Source organism: Procambarus clarkii, chromosome 22 (assembly GCF_040958095.1).
Source record: "Procambarus clarkii isolate CNS0578487 chromosome 22, FALCON_Pclarkii_2.0, whole genome shotgun sequence".
Taxonomy (NCBI): domain Eukaryota; kingdom Metazoa; phylum Arthropoda; class Malacostraca; order Decapoda; family Cambaridae; genus Procambarus; species Procambarus clarkii.
Genome location: NC_091171.1, coordinates 34,827,393 through 34,845,469, shown reverse-complemented (window position 1 = coordinate 34,845,469; position 18,077 = coordinate 34,827,393). Strand labels below are relative to the sequence as shown.

Below are 18,077 nucleotides of genomic sequence, written 5' to 3'. Positions count from 1 at the left end.
GTACTGGCAACTGTGTCCATCACGCATGGACAGGGTGAGTATAGTGGACCAGGGTTGTCTCCATGTGTACACAGGACCACCGTGGACCAGGGGTTGTCTCCGTGTGTACACAGGACCACCGTGGACCAGGGGTTGTCTCCATGTGTACACAGGACCACCGTGGACCAGGGGTTGTCTCCGTGTGTACACAAGACCACCGTGGACCAGGGATGTCTCTGTGTGTACATAGGACCACCGTGGACCAGGGGTTGTCTCCGTGTGTACACCGGACCACCGTGGACCAGGGTTGTCTCCGTGTGTACACAGGACCACCGTGGACCAGGGTTGTCTCCGTGTGTACACAGGACCACCGTGGACCAGGGTTGTCTCCGTGTGTACACAGGACCACCGTGGACCAGGGTTGTCTCCGTGTGTACACAGGACCACCGTGGACCAGGGTTGTCTCCATGTGTACACAGGACCACCGTGGACCAGGGTTGTCTCCGTGTGTACACAGGACCACCGTGGACCAGGGGTTGTCTCCATGTGTACACAGGACCGCCATGGACCAGGGTTGTCTCCGTGTGTACACAGGACCACCGTGGACCAGGGTTGTCTCCGTGTGTACACAGGACCACCGTGGACCAGGGGTTGTCTCCATGTGTACACAGGACCGCCATGGACCAGGGTTGTCTCCATGTGTACACAGGACCACCGTGGACCAGGGGTTGTCTCCATGTGTACACAGGACCGCCATGGACCAGGGTTGTCTCCATGTGTACACAGGACCACCGTGGACCAGGGGTTGTCTCCATGTGTACACAGGACCGCCGTGGCCGCTGTAACGCGACATAGTCACTGGAACAAGACTTAATTTCACTATGGCTACTGAAGTATTTTGTCGCCCATAATCTAAATTTGTTAATAAAACGCTCAAGACAGGAAATCTACCAGAATTCTGGGAAAGGGGTAAATTTAGTCCCAATATTCAAAAGGGGCGGATTGATATATGGCGCTAAATTACACAAACTGGAGAAGTTGACCAGACCACACACTAGAAATTGAAGGGACGACGACGTTTCGGTCCGTCCTGGACCATTCTCAAGTCAATTGTGTCAACATACTTCAGCCACGTTATTGTGACTCATCGCCTGCAAACTGGAGAAACTCATCAAGTTGAGTGATGGGGGGGATCTGGAGAAACAAGCTGTGACAGAAAGGCAGCATGGATTTAGAAAAGTAGTCGTGTTTGATATATTGTATAGTTCAATGACAGGGTTAGTACAATAAGACAGAAAAATGAAAGGTGGGTATACTCTATCTTCCTAGATATTCAAAAAAACATTTGACACTTCCTCATGAGCGGCTGTGTATAAGATGAAGAAGCAGACTAGGATTGGTGAACTTGGACAGAAAACCGTCAAGAAGTGTTTTCAAGCTGAAGGTATGTAACTAGTGGGGACCCACAAGGCTTGTTCTTGGGACCACTGCTGTCATCTACTCTGTAGACGACCCACCCGAGGGAGTGCACACGTACATATACATGCTTGCAATTGACGCAAGGCTTACGAGGAATGGAAGAACAGAAAAGTATTGCAGGAAATTATACGACCACCTTTTTAATAAAAGGGTGCCTGGGACGAGTGGCGCCTGACAGCTGAGTGAACAGCGCTTCGGATTCGTAGTCTTGAGGTTGCAGGTTTGATCCCCGGTGGAGGCGGAGACAAATGGGCAAAAAGTTTCTTTTACCTTCATTCCACTTTTACCTAGCAGTAAACAGGTACCTGGGAGTTAGACAGCTGCTACGGACTGCTTCCTTGGGGTGTGTAACAAAACGGAGGCTTGGTCGAGGACCGGGTCGCGGGGATGCTAAGCCCCGAAATCATCTCAAGATAACCTTGACAAAACTCCAGGAGTAGCCAAACAAATTGTTGTTGAAATTCAATCCCAACTAGAGTAAGGAATTACGATGGGAAAGAGTGAAAGGAGACCAGGAGATATCTACACTATAAGGGGAAAGCAGCTACACGAAGACGATTTTGGAATGGATATGATTCCAACTCTAACGCTGGATGCGCACATGAACACGACAACATCAGCAGCGTGTGGGGCGCTGGCAAACGTAATGTCGTTTAGAAACATAAATCAGGACTCCTCCACTGCGATCTCGACACAGTTGTCAAACTAATGCTGGAATATGCAGCACCTGATTGGACTTCGCATCTTGTGAAGCATAAAACCAAAACTGATAACGGTTTTTTGCAAAAACTGATACCAGAGTTAAGCTTCCTAAGCTATGAGGCTAGGGTAATAAAACTAAATCTCCCAACTCTAGAAGTTAGATAGAACAGAAGGGATATGATCTCAATATGCAAGATACTGAGGGGAAAGAGAAAATATAGGATAAGAAGTCGATAGACAGTGACTTCTAGTCCTACTTTCTCCCATCAAATTTAGAAAAAAAGTAGAAAAAGAGGCGACAGATGGAAGCTGGCAGTACAAATGAGCTTAAGTACTAAGGAAGTACCCGTTCTCTGTACGAGGAGTCATCAACTGGAACTCGCTTAAAGACGTCGTGGAAGGCGCCTCCAACCACAACTTTACAGCCAGATTCGACAAAGAATTTGAACGTCAGAATAACTGAAATGTAACACAACAGGTACAACAAGGTTTGTAGGCGGGACATGAGCACTATAATCCTCATTCCCCCGAAGACACAGTGGTAAGTATTGATCAACTAGCACGGGGGGCCACCATGGGCGGCGGCGCTGTAGCACGGGGGGCCACCGTGGGCGGCGCTGTAGCACGGGGGGCCACCATGGGCGGCGCTGTAGCACGGGGGGCGACCGTGGGCGGCGCTGTAGCACGGGGGGCGACCGTGGGCGGCGCTGTAGCACGGGGGGCCACCGTGGGCGGCGCTGTAGCACGGGGGGCCACCGTGGGCGGCGCTGTAGCACGGGTTAGTCTCTATGATGGTTATTTTGAGATGATTTCGGGGCTTTTTAGTGTCCCCGCGGCCCGGTTCTCGACCAGGCCTCCACCCCCAGGAAGCAGCCCGTGACAGCTGACTAATACCCAGGTACCTATTTTACTGCTAGGTAACAGGGACATAGGGTGAAAGAAACTCTGCCCATTGCTTCTCGCCAGTTACTGATACTCAGTTACTTGGCTAAAAAATTAATCGTTATCAAAAAAAAAATGAACATCCAGTTTTGTTTTATGAACTTTGTTAATCCCCTCTCCAGTGTGTTAATTTTAAGATTTGAAGTCTTTCTTGCCTTTCCTTGAAGGTAGGCATTTGGGAAAGCATCTAATCTATCGTGATTTTTTTTTTTTTGTCAAGAGTGAGAGGGGGTAGGGGAGTTAGGCATGTTATCTCACATAGCAAGAGTAGAGATATAAACCTTCCCCAACCGGACACAGGTGTGTGTGTGTGTGTTTACTCACCTAATTGTGCTTGCGGGGGTTGAGCTTTGGCTCTTTGGTCCCGCCTCTCAACCGTCAATGTGTGTGTGTGTGTGTGTGTACTCACCTATTTGTGCTTGCAGGATCGAGCATTGACTCTTGGATCTCGCCTTTCCAGCTATCGGTTGTTTACAGCAATGACTCCTGTCCCATTTCCCTATCATACCTAATTTTAAAAGTATGAATAGAGTTTGCTTCCACAACCTGTTCCCAAGTGCATTCCATTTTTCTACTACTCTCACGCTAAAAGAAAACTTCCTAACATCTCTGTGACTCATCTGAGTTTCCAGTTTCCACCCATGTCCCCTCGTTCTGTTGTTTTTACGTGCGAACATTTCATCTATTTCCACTTTGTCAATTCCCCTGAGTATTTTATATGTCCCTATCATATCTCCTCTCTCCCTTCTTTTCTCTAGTGTCGTAAGGTTCAGTTCCTTCAGACGCTCGTCATATCCCATCCCTCGTAACTCTGGGACAAGCCTCGTCGCAAACCTCTGAACCTTCTCCAATTTCCTAATATGTGTTTCTTCAGGTGGGGGCTCCATGATGGCGCGGCATACTCTAAGACGGGTCTCACGTAGGCAGTGGAAAGCGCCCTAAAAGCCTCCTCATTTAGGTTTCTGAATGAAGTTCTAATTTTCGCCAGTGTAGAGTACGCTGCTGTCGTTATCCTATTTATATGTGCCTCAGGAGTTAAATTAGGTGTCACATCCACTCCCAGGTCTCTTTCTCGAATCATTACAGGTAGGCAGTTCTCCTTCATTGTGTACTGTCCATTTGGTCTCCTATCACCTGATCCCATTTCCATAACTTTACATTTACTGGTGTTGAACTCCCGTAGCCATATCCCTGACCATCTCTGCAACCTGTTTAAGTCCTCTTGGAGGATCCTACAATCCTCGTCTGTCACAACTCTTCTCATTAATTTTGCGTCATCCGCAAACATTGACATGTATGATTCCACTCCTGTAAACATATCATTTGCGTAAATTAGAAAGAGGATTGGTCCCAGTACCGATCCTTGAGGTACTCCACTTGTTACTGTTCGCCAGTCCAACTTCTCGCCCCTTACCATTACCCTCTGGCTCCTTCCTGTTAGGTAGTTCTTCACCCATGCTAGGGCCTTTCCGCTTACTCCTGCCTGCCTCTCAAGTTTGTATAGCAGTCTCATGTGCGGTACTGTATCAAAGGCCTTTTGGCCTTTGTTGTCCACTGTTGTCAACTGTTTCATTACCTCCTCTGCTGTCACCTTTATATCTGATAGTCTTTCATCTAGGGTAATCGCTTCTAACAATGGGAGCTGCTCAGGCTCGGTTGTGAACACTCCATGGAAACTTGCATTCAGTACCTCACAGATTTCCTTGTCGCTTTCTGTATATGCCCCTTCTGTTTTCCTCAGTCTTGTCACATGGTCATTTACCGACATCTTCCTTCTTATATGGCTATGTAGTAATTTAGGTTGCTTTTTCGCTTTGATTGCAATATCATTCTATGATATTGCAATCGATATGATATTATTGCAATTATAAATGGGAATATAATAACCCATGGTCTATTAAACCATGGGTTATTATATTCCCTCCTGCTTTCTTCCTTTACTGTTGGAATAAATCTCTCTTCAGCCTCCTTGCATTTCCATATGACTTGGTTCATCATACCTTGCACTGTTTTTCCTCTAAGTTCTTCCTCCCACTGCACTTCTCCCAGGCAGTCCCTTATCCTTCTGTAGTCCCCTTTTCTGTAATCAAGTCTCCTTTCCCGGACCTCTTGTCCTTTGGTCACAATTTTAAGCTCCATCATGTAGTCAAAAACTAGGACACAATGGTCACTGGCTCCTACTGGCTCCTAGTGTGTGTGTGTGTGTGTGTGTGTGTTCACTCTGGTACAAGTCTTATCACGTTGTGAAGTGATCTGCTTGATAGCTGCTTGATGGGGTTCTGGGAGTTCTTCTACTCCCCAAGCCCGGCCCGAGGCTAGGCTCGACTTGTGAGAGTTTGGTTCACCTGGCTGTTGCTTGGAGCGGCCCGCAGGCCCACATTCCCACCACAGCCCGGCTGATCGGAAACTTCTCTTAATTAAAAAAACAGTCCTGTTTTCTCTTGAAGATGTCCACGGTTGTTCCGGCAATATTCCTTAATATTGATCGTGCGTGTGTACTTTCTCGGCACACAATGTAACCCGACAGCTCTTCCAGGTAGGCACTATCGAGTAAGCAACTGGTGAACCCTTGTGGTGTGGTATCTCATGTGCAAGAAAACATACAACTCGAAGCTTCTGAGCGAAAGAAACTAATTTGTTATAAATAGTCTTAAAATTAAATTATTCCCTGAAAAAAATATCATTTTGGAATTTTAAAGTATTTTCTGTCTGTGTTTTCCCCTGGTACTGAAAAGTGCACGTCGCTTTGTGTTTCGGGTATTTCTCATCGGACATGAAATACTCCGCTGTCTCGCCCTCAGGGCTGGTGTTCGAGCGAGAGGGGGACCCATGCAAGCTCACCGGCGGGAAGTCCGGCCGCTGTGTGGACATCCTCTCGTGCCCAGGTGTCCACGGGACCTCCAGCACAAGCCCACCTCAGATATGCTGGTACACCGCTACCTTTCCCATAGTTTGCTGTCCTGTAACTGAAGGTATCTACAGCTATACTATATTTTCGTGATTATCTTTTTTAGTAGACTGCGCGAGACACGCATAATGTTGGTTTACAGTGAAGGGTAAATAAATAGGATAAAACCAACATATATAATGTTGGTTTACAGTGAAAATTACACGCCCAATTCATCTGGAAATATAAGAAATAACGACGTTTCGGTCCGTCCTGGATGCCGTATAAAGTAGTGTAAAAGAGTGGTACTATAGTCAATATATGCCTTGTACACAAACATTTATAACATTAAGCATTATAAATAAATAAGAAGAATGTTACATTCGAACATTTTATGACCATAGGATTTAAATTGTCATCCACACTACCGTGGATATAAACATTTCATTCACCTGGACCCCACAAGTGTGAACACGAGTGGGATCCGTGGTTCGAGTCTTCTAGAGTGCAGGTGAATGAAACCAAAGGCTCTGTTAAGATGACGAAAGGAAGGAAAGGAACTAACAGGAGAAAGCACCAAGCCATTAATTACGGCTATATAACACTTGGAAGGGGGTCAGGAATAGGATTTGTGATGGGACGGGGAGAAGGAATGATGCCCAACCATTTGGACAGTCGGGGATTGAACGAAGCGAAGTATGAAGGGAAACCGTCGCTCTACCGTCCAGCCCAAGAGGAAGACCGTCACTTTACCGTCCAGCCCAAGTGGAAGGGCTGTTAATATGACAGAACGGCAAAAACAACTCATAAAGTTAGAGTTGTTGGCAGCAGAGGAGTACTGGTGTTGTAGGACGGAGGAGTGTTATGCTACTGAAGAGTTGTGGTTGTGTTGGTGGCGGTAAGGTAAGTAATGACTGTTGTGTGGTAGTCGTCTCGGCAGTAAAAATTGGTAACCATAATTTAGTGTATGATTTAATTTCATAATTTAATGAACTATGATTATTGTAGTTATAATAAGTTGTTGGCAAAATTAGCAAGGATGGTTGTGGTGATGAAGGGTGTGTAATATCAACTGAATTCGGTATTGACAGATGCTAATCTTGCAGGAAGCGAGACTGAAAGTGTGGACGAGGCGCTCCTGCCGGAGACCTCGCCCCCAACCCTCAACTTTGGTAAGCAGGCCACAATACCTTCAAATGTAGAAGAGTAAAAAACTTCATTCACAAATGATTGTAAATGTATATTATTTAGTTTACTATAAATTACATAACAGATAACAAAATTATAGTGTACTTAAAAATGATAGAGGTCATGTAGTAATAAGAATTATTAATAATTTATTTGACAGCAATTATTACCAATCAGACATTAAGAGAATTAGATTAAATTAAATTGCAGAGAAAGTCACAATAACGTGACTTACAAATAACGGAACCTCCACACGTGTGAAATGAGTAACAACGTTTCGGCCTACCCTGGACCTTTATCACGACTCGACGAAGGTCCAGAACAGACCGAAATGTTACTTCTAATTCATGTGTGGATTGGGTAATATCACGACTCTCCTTCCAGAGTGCGGTTTAAGCAAACCTCGGATCACTTTCATACCATTCGGTAACGAGGCCTTCAACCTACAGCCAAGACAAGGCAGACCACCAGACGAGATCGTCACCAGCAGAAGGGTTGGAGTCGTAGAGGTGACTGGCGGCGCCATGGCAAAGATCAACGCCTGGCCTTGGATGGTGGGTGGTAATTTACCTGAACACTCCACATTGATTAGAATGTTCAACTTGCCTCTTAACATGTTGACGATTTATAAATTTATTCTATTCCTACAGCCTCACCCGTCGCCAATTTTCTTGGTATTAAATATATCAACACAAAATACAACAAGAAACAATGGACATAAATTGGATAAGTTTAGATTTAGGAAAGACTTGGGTAAAAATTGTTTTGGAAGCAGGGATGTTGAATTGTGTAACAGATTACCGGGTAATATAATTGACGTGCGGTGACTTGATTGTTTCAAGTGAAGACTAGAAAAAGTTTATTATTGTAAATGGGAACTCTTATATATGCCAGCAGGCCTTCTGTAGTTACCTTAATGCCTGTGTTATTGACTGGCCTGTTAGCATTTGTCTTCCTGGCCCAAATAGCCAACACAATTTTTTCTGGAAAGCTTCCACTTGTTCCAGTGGCTTAGTTTGTGATTATTTCCTGCAGTCAGAAATAGAATTTAATAAAGTTCTGTCTTGACCTGAGATTACTTGTATGCAGTTGCTGCTGTATTTTAAGATGATGCACCAGAAACGAGGCAAACGTTTAATATACCAACATACTAAAAGTTTGTCTACTTTGTGGCTTTATACAGTGGAACGTGATTATTGTTTTTAGCAGTTGTGTGTAGAAATTGTAGTTGCGTTATAAGAACGTAAGAGGAAAGAAAATTTCACAAGTCCTATTGGCCATTGGAAGGCAGCTTCTATTTGTACCCAACCAAACTCATTCATATATATATATATATATATATATATATATATATATATATATATATATATATATATATATATATATATATATATATATATATATATATATATATATATATATATATATATATCCATATGAAACAAGAGTGACTCTATGCTCTTATGTTGTCCGGCATTTTGTTCCATAAATATACATGCTTGTTTCCAAAGTAGTATTTACCCAGGTCTTTCCCGATTGTAAATTTATTCATTGTATATTTATTTAGTGTTCTATTGTGTTTTTAATTATTTAACTTTATTTTTATCTCATTTGGATATCCTTTCATCCATTTGTATGCATCAATAGTGACGCTGTACTCGACTCTTTTCCTTTAGAGATTAACACATTAATCTTAATGTTTCTATTTAGCCGGTTTCTAATTCCTGGAATAAACTGTAATTTTTATCTACACACGTTTAGGTGAATTTGCTCATTATATAGAACCATACTTGAACTATTGCTTTCATTCCATAAGTGTATTGAGTAATTAGATGTCTAATTACTAATGTAGATTGTCATGATATCCAGAAAAATAATGTAAGGTAATTGAGGAAAAAGCACTTAGCCCGTATGACAATATATCACCCAGAATGGATACAAGGACATGAAACTGGAATAGGACATAAGGAAGGTAAGGTGTCCAACCACTTCGACCATCGGGTATTGTATGCCGACCTGCAAGAAACGACGCAGGTGTGATGACCAATCAAAGTGGCTGGACAGCATATCTGTTGAGTTGATAATGAAGTACTGTCTCCTCAGGCGCTGCTGGGGGAGCGCAAAGGGCCGGACATAAACTGGTTCTGCGGAGGTGTTCTCATTAATGACCAGTGGGTCCTCTCTGCTCTACACTGCCTCGAAGCCAAGTTAGTAGATGAGCCACATAGTGGTTTCTTGGTTTTGTACCATCTTCAGTCCATTGTTTACACTCGTGAGGCAGCACAAGAATCATGCATTCACCAACTTTGTTTTTCATAAGGATATATTACTTGACTGATCATTTTTCATTTACCTGATTTGGGAGGAAAAACTAATTGCTTTAATACACACACCCACATGCACCTCGTACATTGTGTACGCTCATCAAGACAAAACTTGTAATGGTAACGTGTAGGTCTGCAACCATAATATGAAAGTAGGGAAAAGTAGGACAATGATCGTGCACGTCATTTTTGGGATGCGTGCAAATCCCGAAAACTGTGTTTTTGAGAAGTGGTGTACAAATTGCATAGTGACAAAGACTGAGTTTTTTGGGAATAATTGTAGAGTTAAATGAAGATAGATGCAAATCCCGTAGAGTGCAGTTTAACGAGATGTGGAAACCCATAGTTTAAGAAAGTTATAGTTTTAGTGTGTAGTGTCAGAAGTACTGAGCAAATCCAATAGTTTACTACCTGATTTCCATCATCTACCAGTACTCCCTGTTAATCCTACACTATCAGTACCCTCTGTACATCCTTTTAAACTGGTAATCACCTACCAATACCACCAACTGATATGAACCAGCATCTCAACTACCACCATCATCTACCAGTACTCTGTTAATCCACTACTATCTACCCTTGGTATAAGCTATTAAACCGGCAGTCACTTACCACTATCAACCAGCACCCAACTTCCACCATTCAACTACCACTATCAACCACCGATCTGCTGCTATCTTCCACCTACTAGCTCCACTGGTATTTGTTATTAACTAGCGATGGCAATTGTACATTATCGATCCATCCCAACTTAACATAACCTGACCATACATTACCTTCCTAAGAATGATTGATGTTAATCATGTATCATTTTCCAGGATACTCTGCTTCGTATTATAGAGAATAGCTTGCTAGTGTAACATATGGGTTGGAGGTTCTGGGTGGGTTGGAGATCTTCTTGAGGTTATCTTGAGATGATTTCGGGGCTTTTAAGTGTCCCCACGGCCCGGTCCTCGACCAGGCCTCCACCTCCAGGAAGCAGCCCATGACAGCTGACTAACACCCAGGTACCTATTTTACTGCTAGGAAACAGGGGTGCAGGGTGAAAGAAACTCTGCCCATTGTTTCTCGCCGGCGCCTGGGATCGAACCCAGGACCACAGGATCACAAGTCCCGCGTGCTGTCCGCTCGGCCGACCAGCTCCCTTATGATTGTGATATGTTACGTAGAGCATCTTTTAAATGGCATTTCCAAGTATACGTACTTGGAACTTAAGTTCACAGTCAACTACACAAGCAGTTTTAGTATAGTTAATATAATCATATTTGTCAACATACCCACTAGGGCATTGACAAAGGCATGTGAGGGAGGATGATAACTCCCACTCAGCCATGGAGCGAGGTTGATTGCAAAAACAAAATGCTGGATGTGGGATGTTGGCACCTGGGGGAGACTGTAACAGTTTAGGTAAGCTTGATAATTACTTTTATTGTCGAGTAAATATGTTCATATTGACTCCTATGCTAAAACTGGTTGTGTATTTGACTGTAAACTTTTATTAACTACGTATACTTGGTAATGTCATTTAAAAAATTATTCTCTAATAATATTATAAGTTATATGGTTTTACCTTATTACTAGTAATCTAAAAAGAAGGTTTCACTAATAAGATTAGTGATCTTCCTACTCGTAGAGAACTTCCGACCCGTACGGAACCTCTTACTTGTATGTTACACTAGCTAGCTATTTTTTCTAAGATACGAAGCAGAATATCCTGGAAAATGATAAAATACACGATTAATGCCAATCTCTAGAAGGTTAGGTCGGATTGGGATGGATTTATAATGTACGATTGTCATCGCAAGTTAAAAAAATACCAGTGGAGGAGCTAGTAGGTGGAAGATGACAGTGACTCGGTGGTTGAGAGGGGTAGTTGAATGGTGTAAGTTGGGATGCTGGTTGATAGTGGTACGTGATTGTCGGTTTAACAAACTGTATTGAGGGTAGATAGTGGTGGACTAACAGTATACTGGTAGATGATAATGGTGGATGGTAGTAGTTGGGATGCTGATTCATAACAGTAGGTGGCGCATTTAGGCGTTTCCCAGTTAAACATAATGTACAGTGGGTGCTGGTAGTTAGTAGAGGATTAACAGGGAGTACTGGCAGATGATGGAAATCAGGGAGTCGTAAACTATGGGGTTTGCTCACTACTACTACTAAATAATCTCTACAGGATTTTCACACTAGTATAGAATAAACTCTACCGGGTTTGCTCACTACTTTTGATTTAACTTTAAAGTTTATGCTAAAACTATAGCTTGGATAAAATCTCTGGGTTTCCCCATCTCTTCTCGTTAAACTATACATGCAGCATTTCTGCATATCTTCTCAATTTTTCTCTACAACTTTTTTTTTAATACATTAGGTACATCTGTATTTGTGCAGCTACCCTAGACTGTATGAAGGGGAGTACAGTTTGTCAAAAAAGCTAGCTACGTGGTGCTAAAAATTCTCCATCACATAGGATGGTTAGTCATACAGAGGCATGTGATAAGTATTCCTCCATAAAGGCTAAGCACTCTACAGGATTTGCACACTTTACTTTCTCATACAGTACTTGTGAGAAAACCATGACAGAAAACGATGACAAAACTAAGCGTAACTAAACAAATTTCAGTGACGCTGAGGTTGTCCGTCTTGGCGAGCACGATTACAAGAATGACAATGACGGCGCTGCTCACGAAGACTTCGGTGTGGCGGACACGGTCCTACACCCAGACTACATCTATCCTCAGGCCTACCACGATCTGGCACTCATCAGGCTCGACCGAAAAGTGAAAATACAAGTCAGTTCACAGCAGCTTTCACATCGAGCTATTATTATTTAAATTTTTTCTCTAGCACAGAAGGGTACAGGAGTTGATGCCTTCTCTCATTAGGAAGCGCTCAGCTTTTCTATAACACATCACATCCTAAGACAAATATTGCTAGTTTTTTTGGAACCCTATCTGCTAGTATTTTTATAAGGGCCAGAAGTACAGTATTTATTCATCAACTTACGAAACCTGTTCATGTTTCTACAATCATGGCGGCTTTGTTTATATTAGTTTATGATCCACAAAGCTATTTTGCACCTGATTATGCCAGGATACTCTGGGTGGGTTGGAGATTGTGATATGTTACGTAGAGCATCTTTTAAGTGGCATTTAAACCAAATAAACCAGGGTGTTTATAGCAATAGTAACCCTGGCTTGACATTTCGAAGCTCGGAAAACTGTTAAATAAATTTAAACAAAGCCGCCGTGTTTAAGGAAAGATTCACAGGATTCATCAGTGGTTGTGTAAGTGCTTGATGGATCACCATTGTGGTCTCGAATAAAGAAAACACATCCCAGACTTTCAGGAAATTTGCAAAAATTCATCATCGCTGCCAAATGATTTTTTTTAAATATTCAATATTGCCAAGAAGAAAAATGTTTATTTCTGCAATAAATCATTCAGAAGTAAAAGTTGTCGGCAGTCTTTTTATATTCTGAGTAACAGCATAATGACCTTCAGGCAACAACATTAATAACATTAATGTGTAATTATTTCAGAGGCACATGATGCCTGTGTGTCTGCCCTGGGGGAGGGAGATGACCACCAACCTCACCAGACAAAAGGTCAAGCTTACTGGCTGGGGGGAGACCACGTATGGTGAGTGCCACAACCCCCCACCCCCGGGGTGTGATAGGTCTCGCTCCCTCCATCCATACCCTGTATGGTGTATGGTGAGTCTACCACTCCATCCTCCTCTGTGATGTATGGGAGTCTCTGGTGGGGAGGGGGGTGTCCCACTGTAGATGGTAACACATTCCACATTTCTTAAACTGTTTTGCTTTATCTTCACCATCTTCTTTACTCCAACTAACCCCCCCCCCTCCTCCTCTTAGACATCTACCACCCACACTCTACAAGAGGTACTGACGAGTTGTACCCCATTCCTGCCTTAGAGGGTGGCGGCAGATTCTGCCCATATACCTTCAGGGAAGTGGGGGATGTGATAGATTCATGCCCCATCCCCACTCTAGGGGGTGGCGAATTGTGCCACCCTCCTGCCAACCCCCAAAGCCTAGAGGCAGGGAGGGAGGAATGGAGGGGAGGGCTCAGTTATTAGCCCCCCTCCTCCCCGGGGATGTGGAAAAGGGACGTGTACTGGTCACGTGTAGCATCGTAACCTTGAATGAAGGAGTTTTATCCTATAGATCCTAATACATTATTATTTGTGACAGTTGTTTTCCGTTTGCTACAGACACGGTAACAATACATGTATATGTGAAGTGGTCTGGGACTCTCGCCAAGTACTCACTTTCATGTCATATGTTTGGGGTTGTTTTAGCTACATCGGTCATTTATTCTCTGCAAGAGAGAGTGGTATTTATATACAAAAAGGTACATAGAGTTTGTGAGAATACATAACATTGGTGTTCTTACATTCTTGCAAAGCCACTAACACTTATTGCGTTTCGGGCAGATCCATAATCTAACAGATAAAAAGAAGAGTAATTGAAAGGTACATTGTAGCAGAATTTGATTTCAATGTAATAACTACAATAAAAATTGATATAGATTATGCTGGTACTGTTGCATGTCTTAAGTACTACAATTGGGCGAGTGGGAAGCACAAGATACGAAACTATGAGGATATAATTAGATACGTTTTAGTTTTACGTTTGAATAAAGCAAAGGTTGGATAATTTTTCAATTCATTAGGGAGTGAATGCTATAGATTGGGTCCTTTTAGTTTAACCCTTTAAACAACCAAGTTATTTGTCCTACAGAGTGGTGTGCACGGGGAAAAAAAGTATTGAAAACTCATAGGGTTCAATTGCAGACATCGATAGGAGTAGAGTAAGAGTCGAGAGTTACTCCAGAAACTATCAGTTGAAGCAGTGCAGGGGTATAAACTAGCGTCCTGGTGAAAGATTGGCGTGCACCTTGATCAACTAGGCCACACAGGTTCCTGATGGTGCCCCAACTAGGTTTTACGAATAGCCCACCTGCACTATGGTGTTGCTTAGTAGATTAAGAAGCTCGTCTAGTATTCACAGGACGCAGGTTAAAATCTTCACGCTGCTCCAACTGCTTTTCTCATTAATATTTTTACGACATTGTGATTTCATATTTACTCATATTCTGATACTGTGCTTGCAGGCGGGTCTCTCAGCTCGACACTACAAGAGGTGGAGTTGACAGTGTTTCCGCCATCAAGGTGTGATCGCAGCTACTCGCAGCTGGACAGCTACAGTGAGAGATGGCCTCAAGGTATAGGAGACAAGACCATCTGTGCCGGCGACGGAAAAGGAGGAAGAGATGCTTGTCAGGTGCTGAAGATTGTAATGTTTCTGGACATAATTTTTCTGAGAGCAGGGGAAATAGGAGAAAGTTTCCACCCACTCTGGACAAATAACTTTTACTTTGTAGTTCATGGTTTTGCATTTTTTTATAGTAATAGCTTATATGATGATAGAAATAGCCAAAGTTTGTTTAATACTCTCAAAATTTTAATTAACATACTGAGTATAGTAAGCGGTATACATAATTGGTTAGAGAACTCGATTCACAGTTTTTCTAAGTGCAAATTTCCCCGTCCACTTTCGACGATTACATACTGCTGTGTCCCTCAGGGGAACAGGAACCAATCAGCGTTTTTGAAAGGGGGTTCCGTGGAACCCCAAGGTAACTAGGGGGGTTCCGCAAGAGAGAGTGTTCATAGGCTAATTCTAATCGCATGCAAACGTATTTTGGTCGTTTTTGTTTAATTGTTCTCATTTAACCAGTATCAAGAGCAGACATTGTCTCCTTTCAGTTAACAGGGCAAATTCCCTGTTTTTATTTAATGTATGACTTGGAATTATTTCAAGGATACAAAGATTGTATCTGCAATGTTACTTCGACCAACTGTGGTATTTTTCAGTGGATTGGAACTACCTACATTGTCTTTCCCCAGTGGGAGTGGAACAAACAATTTACCCCCTAGGGATCAGGATTCACATATGTCCTACTCTTCAGTTTTACAAATGCATGAAATTAAAGTTTAGTAGAGAATGTACGAACACTGGTAATACTTCAAAACTGAGTCATTACAGATGGTCAGTCGATAATTTCATCTCTCGTAAACCGAAAGTAAACTTGGTATAGTAAAAGTTACTGAATAAATTAGAGCTCGATACTCCTTACGTAGGAGCACTCCGACAAGAACGACAATGACGGCGCTGCTCACGAGGAGTTCGGAGTGGCAGACACGGTCCTGCCCCCGGACTACATCTATCTTCAGGCCTACTACGATCTGGCACTGAGGATGCCAAAAAAATTATAGGAAAGAAAGAAAGGAATATTATTCAAAATATATAAAATAAATATAAATAGGATTTAATCAAATTTAAACATTAAAAGTGGCCTCGCTGGGCGGCCCGTCCTCGTAAACAAAGGCTAAAAGTGATTCTATGCACCCGCCAAACCCATTGTTTATGAATGAAAAAAGATTTACACAACCCGTTCTCACACTAGGCTGTTTAAAGCAGCGGCCGTCCTCTCCAGACGCATTCATCAATTTGAACATACTGTGTATTAAAAATTGGTTTGTTCTCATATATAAATTAATGTTATTATACATAAAAATTTGATATATAGTTAGGCGTAGGTTAGGTGTTTAGGTGTCAACCGGTCCTCGACTCAAGTCCATTACATCCAGCGGTCGATCCCCCACAGCAGCTCGTCCTCTAAACAAAGACCCAAAAGTGATTCCATGCTCCTGCCAAACCCCCTGTTTATGAATGAAAAACAGTTTTCACACGACTCATAATTACTAACGTTCGAACACTTCCAGAACGAATTTTACTAACGAATTTTGTTCAAACCACAACGCTGTAAATGCTTCACCCACGTACTACAAATACAAATAATCTCCAACAAAACCTAAGCACCTAATCTAACCTATGCCTATATTTGCACAATATGCTAATATATATAATAATTTATATTTGAGAAAATTCCCGTTTTGGTTGAACAGCATGTAAAAATTTATGAATGCGTCTGTGGGGTCGACCGCTGGATGTAATGGAGTCGAGGACGGGTTAAGGGAAGACACAATTGCAAATTAAGATTGGCAAGTAATATAGTTCAATATTGCCAAATCCAAATTACTAACCATGGAGAAATGAAATGCCAAAATCAACCACTTGAAGAATGGATATATTAAATCTGGATACTTTTTATATCTCTGAGTATTGATTTAGTATGGAACTTTAGGAATAAAAAAAGATAACTGTGCACTAAAAGAAGTAACTATTTCAAAACGTTAGTAGTATGAATACTAATAAATTTATTTTATTAACAATATTAAGCCGGATTATAATGTACGGTTCAATGACCAAAACTACATAATGGGTAAGTGTGAAAATTATCCCCAATGATTGATAGGTTTACAGTTGACTGTTGGTGTTAGGACAAAAAGTATGATGGAAGTGTCCAAATAGATTAACAAAAGGGATATTAAGCAGATACTGAAAATATCGAAGCTTAAAATCATTAACAATATTTTCAGATTGGACAAAAATGATATAAAAAATATGAGTAAACATTGTTTTGGCAAGACTGGGCAGAGGCTCCTACTAGCCCTATAAAAGATAAAGTAAACAGGGTCTGGTAGCTATAGGCCCTTGCAGCGTTGCATCCATCCAATGTTCACATTTTGATGTCTCAACAGGGCGACTCCGGAGGTCCCATCGTGACCCAAAACTCTGTTGGCCGCTACACCTTGGCTGGCATAGTCTCCCGTGGGTACGGCTGCGGCCACAAGGACTTTCCTGGTCTCTACGTCAACATGCGGCACCCACAACACCTCGCCTGGGTCAAGAAAGTCGCATTTGGTTGACCCCTGGCATCCTGTCAGCCTCTGTCACTCGTAATACTTGGCCTTCGTCACTCCCGTAACCGAAACCCAACCACCTGGGCTGGATAGTAGAGCGATGGTCTTGCTTCTTGCAGGTCTTTCAGTCTCCGACCGTCCATGTGGTTAGGAACCATTTCTTCCCCCCGTCCCATTCCAAATCCTTATCTTGATCCCTTCCAAGTGATATATAGTCGTAATGGACTTGGCGCTTTCCCCTGATAGTTCCCTTCCCTTCCCGTGTCCGAAGTAACTGAATCCTGGTGTGCTGGCACTACAGTAGACGATAGCATGCTACAGCATCCCGGTACATGCCCGTCAAGGAACTGTTCGCATGATAACTCGTTCCGCCACTTCTGTCACCATAAAAAAGACACCATTAGAGGTCACGATGAAAGTGAAACCTAGATTTTTGTTAATGTTAGCCTGGAAATCAGTGTAATAAGGACAGTGTTTTATAATGAGACTATTTGTTTTAATAAATTTTAAAAGAAAGACTGATAAACTCCTCCACACTTTTGCTGAGCACTATTTTGTGTTACCAGTGAGAGGAACAGATAGCACCTTTGCACCTGGTGATTGGTGCAAATCATATGATGAGTTAATTAATAAACCAATAACCGTGAAGATGGCGAGAATCTTGGCCGCTACTATATCTCCAGTAGATTTAAGACAGTGCAGTATTGCTGGGTTCTCGGCCATA

General features: G+C 42.5%; 1 protein-coding gene across 3 annotated transcripts in view; it reads left to right on the top strand.

Moving 5' to 3' along the window:
* LOC123758770 (venom protease) overlaps positions 1 to 17,869 on the top strand; it is a 17,981-nt gene extending 112 nt beyond the window's left edge. Inside the window, exons 1-9 of one of the 3 annotated variants that reach the window (XM_045743440.1) lie at positions 1 to 34; positions 5,904 to 6,074; positions 7,096 to 7,161; positions 7,562 to 7,731; positions 9,281 to 9,384; positions 12,122 to 12,290; positions 13,041 to 13,140; positions 14,638 to 14,807; positions 17,192 to 17,869. The exon at positions 1 to 34 is cut by the window's left edge and continues 112 nt beyond it. In XM_045743440.1, coding sequence (XP_045599396.1) covers positions 1 to 34; positions 5,904 to 6,074; positions 7,096 to 7,161; positions 7,562 to 7,731; positions 9,281 to 9,384; positions 12,122 to 12,290; positions 13,041 to 13,140; positions 14,638 to 14,807; positions 17,192 to 17,359 — 1,152 coding nt within the window. In that variant the 3' untranslated portion in view covers positions 17,360 to 17,869. The remainder of the gene's footprint in view (positions 35 to 5,903; positions 6,075 to 7,095; positions 7,162 to 7,561; positions 7,732 to 9,280; positions 9,385 to 12,121; positions 12,291 to 13,040; positions 13,141 to 14,637; positions 14,808 to 17,191) is intronic. The other 2 variants (XM_069328835.1, XM_045743450.2) reach the window with 2 other exon arrangements.
* The last annotated feature ends 208 nt before the right edge of the window (positions 17,870 to 18,077 follow it).